The sequence below is a fragment of the Calonectris borealis genome, chromosome 30, assembly GCF_964195595.1.
Source record: "Calonectris borealis chromosome 30, bCalBor7.hap1.2, whole genome shotgun sequence".
Taxonomy (NCBI): Eukaryota; Metazoa; Chordata; class Aves; order Procellariiformes; family Procellariidae; genus Calonectris; species Calonectris borealis.
This window is the reverse complement of record NC_134341.1, coordinates 1066797-1078028: the sequence shown is the minus strand read 5'-3', so window position 1 is coordinate 1078028 and position 11232 is coordinate 1066797. Positions and strand designations below refer to the sequence as shown.

Below are 11232 nucleotides of genomic sequence, written 5' to 3'. Positions count from 1 at the left end.
TTCGGGAGCGTAAACACGGAGAAGCTGGGAAACCGCAGCTGCGGAGCCCCAAACCTGCCGAGCCAACAGCTCCCGCGGCAGCCGCCTCGCCGGGGTTTTGGGGTGAGGATGGGTCCTTCTCCCCCCGCCAGGGTCTCAGCCCCCCGCCCCGCCCCTGCTCCATGGGGACTCGCAGGAGCATTTTCCAGGAGTTTCTGCCTTGTTGAGAGCTGAACTGTGGCATCAAACGGGCTCAGAGCCGCCCAGTTTCCTTGTAAACCCCCTGGCTACAAGCCCAGCACCCAACCCAAAAATGAACAAATTCTGCACGAAAACACCAAACCCAGCCGGGGACAGCAGCCGTCACACGGGCTTTTCTAACGAGACCACTTTTTCCTCGATACCCTTATTAAATCTTGCTACAGAAGGTAACTTAAACGTGCAAACCCCCGCCCGCTGCTCCGCTCCTGCCGCCACACGAAGGTGGGCTCCTTCTCCTGCAGCCCTGAGGGGAGAAGCAGCGCCGAGCACACGGTCCCGGGTGGCTTTTGCCAGCCCCATCCCTGCAAGGTTCAATTTTGCACCGACGACGGGGAGTTTTTTCCCTAAGGATGCCAGATTTCAGGACTAACACCACCGCTGCCAGCATCTTGCTGCTGCCACCCCTGGAAATGCTCCTCCCCATCCTCGCTGCCAAAAGATTCGGGAACGTCTCTCGGGGAGGTCCGTGGAGGAGCCGGGACCATCCCCCGGGTCTCCCCAGGAGGAAAACGCAGCCGGGGCAGATACACCAGGCCGACGGGGCAGGAGGAAACGCTTGTGCGTGTCCCACCGTCCCGGAGAAGAGGACAGCTGGGGAGGAATGCCAGGAATGCCGGCGCCGTTAGCCAGCGTGTCCCGCACAGGACTTGGCCGGGATGTGGGCAGAGCAGGCAGGTTTCACGAGTTTTGTGGAATCGAGGCTCCGAAAGGTCAGAGTCCGGCTGCAAATTCATTTTAATAACCTGAGATGCCGGGAAGCGTCCGCCTCGCCTCCCTGCGCCGAGGCACATCCCTGCGGCCAAGCCTGGCGTTTTCCCCGGCTGGGGCGGGCAGAGCGTGGCCGGACACTGTTATCCAGGCGGGATAACCAGCTCGGATGCTGCAGCGCAGCGCCGGCGAGGAGCTCCCCATCCCCATCTCCCCGTCCCACTGCCACGGGGTTTTGCTCATGGATGGAGACCCTGTGCCGGCTACCGCCGGGCTCGGCAGCAAAACCAACCACCACCGGCCACGGCCGAGCCGGGAGGCCCCTCAAAGCCCAGACCGGCCCGGTGCTGCCCGCGATCGCTGGCCGAGGCGAACCCCAAACCTCGTCCCGGCACCACGGGGCCGGGCAAAGCACAGTCGCGAAGTGCAAACAGCATCTGGGGGGCTTGGGAGCGGGGGTGCAGAGGGCGTCCCTTAGCAGGTGGAGGGGAGCCGAGCCTCCCTTTGCCGGAGGAGGAGGAGGAGGAGGGAGCCTTCGTCCTGTTTTCCTGGCTCGTGACTCCGCAGCCCATCCACCAAGTAATTTATTCATAGCGCAGTAACCTCAGGGGTCCCGATAAAAGGCCGGAGCTGCCGCATTGTTCCGGATGCGCCAGCGCCAGCACAAAGGCTCCGGGCACCTCCCGGCCACCGGCCAGGGATGCCACCGCGTCCCCTCCCGCACGGGGGGCTACAGCACCCGATTCCTCGCCCTCCCACCCACTGAAACACCCTGAAGCCACCACGCTAATTGCCACAATTATTTCTGCTCTGGGCTGCAGGGCCCCTCGCCTGCTATTGCTAATGAGCTTAACTCCGGAACGGGGTGCGGAGCCAGAACCGGGGCGGGGGGCAGGGAGGGTCTCTTGGCCTGGCCGAGGCGCTTGGGAAAACAAACCGACACGCAGCCGCGGCCTGGGAGCCGCTTTTCCCCTCATTTCCATTAATAACAGCAGCAAAGGGCAAAAAATCCATCCCTGTGGCATGGCCGGGGTCCCGCGGGGGTGGAGGGAGCGGGGTCCGGTCCCACGCAGCCCCCACGATGAGCGTCCCCTCCTCTGGGGCTCGGGCCAGGGCTGCCCACGGCACCCACGGAGCGGAGCTCACGGCAAAGCGTTCCTGGTTATCAGGACGCGGAGCCCGGCCGCCGAGCGGATCCACGCCGGAGCGGAGCTGGCGGGGAGCGAGCGGCTGGGATGCTGCGAGGGAAACCCCCCCGCGCCCGGGGGCGGGAGCGGCCGCGGAGGTCGGCAGGACGGAGCCGGCGTCTGCGGGGGGGAGCGTCTGCGGGGGGGGGGCGTCTGCAAGGGGGGAGCATCGGGGGGGGCATCTGGGGGGGTCCCCCATTGCAGGCTCTCGGTGACCCCACAGCCGCAGCCTCCCACCGCTGTTCCCGACCGGAGCAAAGGGCCTCCCCGCTCACTCGGCACCGTTCCTACGCCTCGGAAGCTGCCCCGGACACGGGGGAACTGATTAACCGAATTAACTGAATTAACCAAATTAACCGAATTAACCCATTTCAGGATACAAAAATTGTCCAAGCGTTTAACTTAACACACGAAACACCCAGAGCCCAGGCTGAGGCCGTCACAAACCTCCCAATAAATGAACACCGCAAAATTCATGGATCTTTGGGAAACAAACGGTGGGGGAGCAGCAGTGCTCAATGCAAGTTAATTCAGCTTAAAAAAGCTAAAAATTCAAACCCCACTGACAAAGAGAAAATTAACCCCGCGCCCGGCCGCTACAGAGCAAAGCTCCCGCCCCCCCGGCCGCCCCTCGTACCTGCAGGGACGGGTCCTCGCCGGCAGCAGCCAAACCCGCCTGAGCCCCCAGGCCCTGGGGGGCCCTTCCAGCAGGGACCCCTCCTCAGCGGGACCCCCGTGCCCACTGCCCCAGCCAGCTCCTCCCCGGGCCTCTGCCCTAACGAGGGGAGGGAGCACAGCTGGGCCCCCACCTTAATGAGGGGATGGGGCACACCTGGACCCCCAACCCATAACGAGGGGATGGGGCACACCTGGGCCCCCCACCTTAATGAGGGGAGCAGCACACCTGGACCCCCCAACCCTATAATGAGGAGAGAGGGCACACCTCAACCCCCACCCAACCTCCCTAACGAGGAGAGGGGGCACACCTGGGCCCCCCACCCTTAATGAGAGGAGGAGCACACCTGGGCCCCAACACCCCTAATGAATGGAGGGGGGCACACCTTGACCCCCACCCAACACCCCTAGCAAGGCAAAGGGGCACACCTGGACCCCCCCAACACCCTTAATGAGGGGAGAGGGCACACCTACACCACCCCATCACCCCTAAGGTGGGGAGGGGGCACACCTCGACCCCCACCCAACACCCCTAAGGAGGGGAGGGGGGCACACCTGGACCCCCCAACTGCCCCTAACGGGGGGAGGGCTGAGGCTCTGCCCTTCCCCTGGCTGCAATACCCCCCTCCTCCCCTCTTTAATGCCCCCTCCCCACACCCCCGCAACATCCCCCCATGTCCCTCCTGTCCCCTGCAATACCCCCCCCTCCCAGAGCCACCCCCCCATGTACCAGCACCCCCCAAAAAAAGCCTGGGGGGGAGGGCTGGGAGGAGGCACCGCAGGCTCTCAGCCGGGCGTTCGTGTAATCTCTTTAATACTGTGTAATACTTTTCTTTTTAAAATACAGCATTTCTTGAGGTAGACCATTACAGTTCAAAAGCATTTCTTTTTCAGACATTAATAAGACATGAATTAAATACTTTCATGTACAATATGTTGCAAAATGAGGTAGAAATGGTTACAGAGAGTGTACAAAGTCAAATATGATAATAATAATAATTAAAAGTCTTCAGGAACCCAGTACCACTTTTTGGAGGAAGAGGAGGGGGGAAGGCGGCTGCCCCGGTAATGCCCTTTGCACGCAGGCAGCTGCCTGCCCGCGCCCGCTGCACTGGGAAACCGCAAAAAACCTGGGAAAACATCCCAAAGCTGGCAGACGCCTCGCTCCTGCATCGGGGGGGACCCCCAGGAGGGGTGCGTCCCCTCTGCGTGCGCAGACCCTGAGGTTACGGGGGGGCTGCTCCGAGCAGCGGCCGATGCTGGTGGGCGGCTGGGGACCCCGGAGCAGCTGCCTCCCCCAGTACAATATATAGCTCTAAAAAGAAAAATTAAAAAAATTAGTATTTTTTTTTTAATTAGAAAAAAAAAAATCCGATGCGAGGCGGACGGGGGGGTCAGGTGGACGTGCAGTGGGTTCACGCTCTGTGCAACGCAGCTTTGCATCCGAGGGTGCTCAGCAAGGGGGGGGCAGCCGGGGTGTCCTGACCCCAGCGGCCGCCGCAGCCCGGCCCCCCCGGGATGGAGCGGGGGCAAAGAGCACCCGGGGCAAAACCCACGGCCCCCGCTCAGCCCTGCTAGACTGTTTTTTTGGGGGGGAAAAGTGATTTCCCCAAACTTTGCGGCCACCGCCAGCCTCTGCCGCGGGCTTCTCGGTGCTCAGAGGTGGCGCCCGCGGTGGGAAGCCAAAAACCCCTTATTTCGGGTGAAAAGGGAGCGCCGCGCCCATCGTCACCAGCGTCCTCCCCGGCAAAGCCTGGACGGCCCCCGCGGCCCCGTCCCCAGTGCAAAAACGACACCGGGAGCAGGATCCCCCCGGCCCAGCCTCGCAGAGGGGTGGGTGCCCCCCCGGCCCCGGCCCCGAGCCCCGGGATGCGGCGGGAGATGCCGGAGGGTGACGGACCCAGCCTGATCCAAAAAGTGGTGCTGGCGACAGCTCCCGGACTACGGCACTAACACTCCGTCCGTTGAAGACGCGTTACTCCCCCGACCGCTACCATACCAATGTCACAAAAAAAAAAAAAAAAAAAAAAAAAAAAAAAAGAAGAATTAAAATAAAATTATGGCATAATATACGTGAAAAGCACCCAAAATACATTCAACTTTCATCTTTGTAACAGCTTCAAGTTTTTTTTCTTTTCTTTCTTCCTTCTTTCTGTCACCCTTTTTGGAAGCAAACGCACGAGGCAGCTTTGTCCCAGGTCTGAAAACTCTTAAAAATCTTTTTCCTTTTCTGAGAAGATAAAAAGAGTTTTTAAAAACACATTCTTTTTTTTCTTTTTCTGAGGTAATTCTTTTCCTGAGTAGTTAAAAAGAAAAAAACAAAAAAATACTACATACCTTACAAAAATAAAAAACCAAGTCTAGTATATTCAACAATCTACAGCATTTTACTCCAAACCCCCCTGGTTTTGTGTCCCCCCCCGCTCCCCCCCTCCCCGATCAAGGACATCGCCGCCGGGCTGCTCGTGCCACGTGCGAGGGGGCTGCTTTGCTCGAAAGGCGCCCGAGGTATTTCTGTTAGCAACAATAAAAGCAATTAAAAAAAAAAAGAATCAGAACCGAGCCTCTGGATGGGCAGGGGAGCTCGTGCACCCCACGGACCCCGAGGCGCCTCCGGCCCCGCTCGCTGCGTCGCTGGTCCGGGGACGGATGAACGGGAAAATAATAAATAGGTTATCCTGAGTTCAGTGGGCGACGGCTTCCGAAAATCCAAGGAGAGGAAAAGCCCGGCTGAGTCCGAAATAGCAAAGAAGAGGTACGCGGTGCTGCCGGGGCTCTCCCGCGCTTCGGGAGGAAGGGGTCCGGCCCCGGCGCGGCTCGGGGGAGAACCGGAGCCCCCGCAGCCCCCAGCCCGGCCCCTCCAAACCCCGCGGTCATCGGCCGAGTCCCAGAGCCGGCCCCGGAGCCTGGGGCGAAGGCTCCGTCCCCCCGCCGCCGCGCCGTCAGTGCCTGGTGCCGTACATTTTGTCCCACTCCAGGAACAAGTCCAGCTCCTTCTGGGAGGCGGCGGGGCGGACCTTGCAGAACGCCTTCTCGAAGTCCTGGTAGGAGGTGGGCTGGATCTGGCCCGGCAAACCGTGCAGCGTGGTGGCCCCGGCGTGCTGGCAGAGCTGGACCAGCTCGCTGCCCGAGAAGCTCTCCGTGTGCTGCACCAGCGAGGCCATCTCCCGCTCGCTCAGGCAGGAGCTCTGCTGAGCCAGGGCGTGATGGAGGATCTGCCGCCGGGCGATGCTGTCGGGCGGGGAGATGTAGAACCGCTTGGCGAAGCGCCGGTGGGAAGCCTCGTCCATGCTGCCAGGCCGGGAGGTGGTCCCGATGATGACCACGTTCTGCTCGGATGAGGTAGCCACGTTGTCCAGGTAGGAGAGGAGCTGGGACTTGAGGTTGCTCACCTGGCTGCCGTCCTCGCCAGCCCGGGCCAGCAGCAAGGACTCGGCCTCGGTGATGAGCACCACCGCGGGCTGCCGGCAGCTGGCCACGAAGAAGACGGTCTGCAGGATCTTCTCGGCTTCGGCTTTCCAGGTGGAGAGCAGGGTTGTCCCACTGAGCTTCAGCAAGGTGGAGCCCAGCTGGGTGGAGATGCACCGGCTCAGCAGGGTCTTCCCCGTGCCGCGGGGACCGAACAGCAGGATGGTTCGGGGCGGCCGGCTCGCCCCGGTGTAGGCGCCGGGCCGCAGGATGGGCCACACCAGCTCCTCCTCGATGGTGGCCTTCACGGAGACCTGCCCGGCGATGTCCGTCCACTGCACGGGCGGCCCCCGCTCCACGATCTTGGTGTTCACCAGCTCCAGGACCAGGGGGTCGACGTTCTTGGGTTGCTCCTCCACCGGCGGGCTGCCGAAGACCGGCGCTTTGGGGGGCAGCCGCAGCGGGAAGGGGGGTCCCGGCTCGGCCGCCCGCTCCCCGTTGGCGAGGGGGGGGCTGAACTTCTCAAAGGGTTCCGCCGGCCGCAGCGGAGCATCCCCGGCGCCGTAGGGTGGCGAGACCATACTCTTCATCGGCTGCCCGCCATACTTGCCGGCGTGCTCCTCGGCGTTCCCGGCTCCCGCCGGCCGCTTCCCGGGCTTGAAGGCCACCTGGGGGGACTCGGCGCTGCCGCCAAACCCGTTGCCCCGGCACTCGCCGTTGTCCGACATGGGGTAGGGGGACTTTGGCTGCTCGTAGCTGTATTTCCGATACCTGCCCTCCCCCTCGTCCTCCCCGCCGGAGATGTCGAAAGCCTTCCTCTTCAGGGCGCCCGCCGCCTCGGTGCCGAGGGGCGGCACGGCCAGGGGGGCCAAGCCGGCGCCCTGGTAGCCGTAGCCGGGGACCCCGGGCGGGCGGGCGGGGGGCGGCGGGGCCGGGATGGGGGTGGGCGCGGCGATGCCGGAGGGCAGGTAGGAGGCGGGGGGATGGGGTGGGTGGATGGCCCCGTAGCCCGGCTGCGGCGGGTAGCTGCCGGCGGCGTAGTTGTACATGGGGCCGGAGGAGCCGTAGCCCGGCACCAGGGCGGGCGAGGGGTGCGGGGGCTGCAGGAGCCCCGAGCCGTGGAGGGCGGGGGGGTGCGGGGGGGGGAGCGCTGCCGCCGGCTGAGTGCAGTAGCCGGAGGGCAAGTAGGTGCCACCGTAGCCTGAGGGGTACTCCTGAGACGACCCGAGCCCGCCGGAGCCGGCGGCGGCTCCTCCGCAGGAGTTACCGGGGTACATGGGATCGGCGAGGTTGGCGGACACCACGGGGGAGCCGCCCAGCCCGATGGCCCCGCCGCTGGGGGGGACGGCGGGGGGCACCACCCCCTTGGCGCCGGGCAGGCCATCGTGGATGGGGGTCAGGGGGTAGGCGCCGTCGGAGCCGTGCGCCACCGGCCAGGGCTCCCCGTCCCCCTTCTGCCCGTTAACCGGCCCGAAGGCTCCATCCCCGTAGCCGCTCAGCGCCGGGCGCTCGTAGGGCGCGTCCAGCACCCCCGAGTACTTCTCGGCGTACCTCTTGAGGAGGTTGGAGGCGGTGAGCGCGGAGATGTCGTCGTTGGCCCAGGCGTAGTTGAAGCGCTGGCGGGTGCTGGGGTAGAGGTCGGACTTGTGGGCCGGCGAGGAGGTGGTGGAGGAGACGTCGAGGTGCTGCTCCGGCCACTGGTTCAGGGACTGGGCATGCTCTGGTGACCAGTGCATCTTCGACAGACCTGCGGGGGACGGGACAGCGCAGGGTGAGACCAGCGGCACAGGGACGAGCACCCCTCTGCGTTGAGAATCTCCAAAAACCGCCGTGCTGCCCGGGCCGTCTGGAGCACGCGGCACCTCCCAGCCGCAAACGCGTGCTCTCCATTACGCGCCTTCCGTGCAAAAATCCCCCTGACCACCACTGAAATACCCCCCCGGAACCGCGACCACCTCAGGGAAGCCAGCCAGCTCAAGTTCTGACGGTCACATCGTCCAACAGAATAAAATATTCAGGTTATCAAACCATGGCAAGCCAAGGCGACCCAAACGGGGCAGCGTCCAGCGCCGCCGGCAGCGCCGGCCATCGGCACACATAGCCCGAGGACAACCCTGCTCCGAGATGCTCCACCTGAGCAGAGTATAATTATAATATCATAATTATAATGCATACAGTATTGGTAACATTAACAGCGTGCAGCCAGGCGCCCGAGGAAAGAGGGGCTGCACTGCACGCACACACGCCGGCCCCCCTTTGCTCACCCCCGCGTCGGTGCCGGGACCGACGGGCTGTGCGCGGCCCCACCGAAACAATTTCTCTGGCAAAGGGGAAGACGGAAACGCCATGGCCGTGCCCGGACCCAGCCCTGCACCGGGGCTGCAACGGCGGCGGGTGGGAAACGCATCCCGGGGGGCTCTGCAGGACCTGCTGGGGGTCCTGCTCACCCCACTGACCCTGCGTCACCATCTCCCCCACGTCCCTGTCACCCCACGGCTCCGCATCGTGGGGATGCCGAGGTCGGTGTCACCGTCCCCCCCACGTCCCTGTCACCCCATGGCTCCGCATCGTGGGGATGCCGAGGTCGGTGTCACCGTCCCCCCCACGTCCCTGTCACCCCACGGCTCCGCATCGTGGGGATGCTGAGGTCGGTGTCACCGTCCCCCCCACGTCCCTGTCACCCCACGGCTCCGCATCGTGGGGATGCCGAGGTCGGTGTCACCGTCCCCCCCACGTCCCTGTCACCCCATGGCTCCGCATCGTGGGGATGCCGAGGTCGGTGTCACCGTCCCCCCCACGTCCCTGTCACCCCACGGCTCCGCATCGTGGGGATGCCGAGGTCGGTGTCACCCTCTCTTGCTCCAGCCGAACACCGGGCGGCCCCCGCGCGCCCGCAGAGGGTGGTGGCAGCGTCCCCCATCGCCACCCCCGGTGCGGGTCCCCCCGTCCCCCCCTGCCCTTACGCCCAGAGCCTCGGGGGACGGCTAAAGCAGGAGCCGGGGGGGGACCTCGCGCACCATTCACTCGCCTCTCTCAGCCTTTAAGCCACTTTGTGACCACAGCGCAATTAGATTACTTAATGCTTTAATTGACTTACACAGCATTTGTACCTCCACTCTGGATATCAAACTTACACAAGAGGATTTAAATGGCGGCTTTGCGTGGCTTTATCCGGCATCCTCCCTGCACTTACTGGCCGTTATTAACGGGCTCCCGATAGACAAACGCTCAGACAGAGCCAGCCACGACCGCCCGCGGGAACGGGCCCTGCCGAGGGCCCACAAAGGAGAACAACGCTGCCCGCAAACCGGGGCTCCCGCCGCAGATTTTCCCCGAGCCGTGCGCGGGGTCTGGCTGGGCGGAGGAGGACGGGGGGGCCCTTCCTCGCCCGCGAGCAAACGGCGTTGAGAAGTTATTGAAGGGAAGAACGAGGGTTTGGATGACTCCATGAGGAATAAGGCGGGGTTTTAAATGTTTTTTTGAAGGAACTAAAGCAGCAGGAGTTTCCATCCTTGCTCAGACACTGCAGCGGCGCACGGTGTGCTGCGGGTGCAGACCGCAGCTGCTTCTGCTCCCCCAAAAAATCCAGACTGCAAATGCCGGGGGCCGGGAGGAGGAAGGGGCTCGGGGGGCGCTTGGGTGGCCGATTGCTCCAGCAGCCGCCATCGCACGGGGCTCGGTGCGGAGCAGCACGGCAGGAACGAGGTGCCACCACCACAACCGGCAAATCCCCGCGGCGTTTCCGTGCTCTTTCTTCCGAAGCCCTCGATGGCGGCACGGACACCCTCACCCGCAGCCATCCCTCCCGGAGAAGGGAGGACCTGGCAGCCCACAGCCCAAGCAACCCTACATCTGCCTTCTCCAACCCAGCAGCTTGTTTTCGGAGGACAACACACCCCGAGGACAGACACAAACCCTGCACGACCACGGGCATTTCCCCGAGGAGCGCCCAGCTTTTCCCCGTAGCAGGGATCAATACCAGCGCCCGAAGCCCGTTGCTCCGGCGCCAGCTAAAAACCGGCGTCTACAAACAAGCACGGCGATGGGAATTGCTTTTCTAGGAGCCTGCAAGAGGGTGGCCAACGCCGCAAGCCCACCACGATGCTCCTCCAGCCCCGTCCCCAAGTGCAAAACAGCAAAGTTGCTGCAAGAAAGGGGGCAGGGGGGACGCACGGGCACGGGTTTGCACGAGCACTGCTGCCACCAAAGCCAACCCCAGCGCAAAGGGACCGACGAGCCAACCCGCCTCCACCCGACCCCTTTATTAAAGACGAGATGCATTCGGGAGAAGAAAAGCCCAAAACCCCCCGGAAAGCCCGGTCGCACCCTGGAAAACCAGGCGGAGGGGGGAGGGCCGGCGGGCAGGGAGGAGTTGTCAGGGTTTGAAATGGGAGGTGAATGAGGCGGCGGAGCGGGACAGATGTTTCAATGCTCCCCTTGGCAGTGTGAGAAAATTACTGTCCAGTGACCAAATGGCCGGGCCGGTTCCCACCCTCGCTGCTGCCCATTATCCCCAGCGCAAGACAAAGGCGGGCAGGGGGGGCTGGGCAGGGGAGAATCCTATTGTTCCCGCCCGCCCTAATTATGGAAATCTTGTTAATCTATTCAGCAGCGACTCTGAACTGGGCTTTTGTTTGGGGGCTTTTTAGCGGGGCGCACGGCCGAGGGTGTCCAACGGCTCAGCGTTGGCGATGGGGTGCGCTCCCCCCCCCGCCCCGGGAAAAGCTCTCGCCGGGGGATTTCAGGCGCAGCGGGGATGCAGGGCTGCCCCGAGCAGCATCCCGGCGCGGGCCGTCTTTGTTGGAGCACAGATACCCACAGCCCTCGTACGCAGAGCATGCCACGTATGCACGCACGCGTGTACACGCGTTTTGTACGCTCACGTCCCAGCCCCACGTACACGCACCCGCCGCTAATGCCGCTGCAGAAAAACTCACGGCAAAACCTACGCAGGCGAACGCAGAGCTGACCCGCCGGCAGCATGTGCTGATGGCTGCGGCAATCCAGCACCCCT

General features: G+C 63.6%; 1 protein-coding gene across 1 annotated transcript; it reads right to left on the bottom strand.

Annotated features, from left to right (window-relative positions):
* Window positions 1-5752: 5752 nt before the first annotated feature.
* Window positions 5753-7960, bottom strand: FIGNL2 (fidgetin like 2). The gene has a single exon (XM_075133641.1). It carries the CDS (start codon window positions 7952-7954, stop codon window positions 5753-5755), a length of 2202 nt encoding a protein of 733 aa, XP_074989742.1. The 5' UTR covers window positions 7955-7960.
* Window positions 7961-11232: the final 3272 nt, after the last annotated feature.

Bases quoted from the DNA above. Each gene is read 5' to 3' on its own strand.
- FIGNL2 (XM_075133641.1), bottom strand. From the start codon at position 7,954: ATGCACTGGTCACCAGAGCATGCCCAGTCCCTGAACCAGTGGCCGGAG.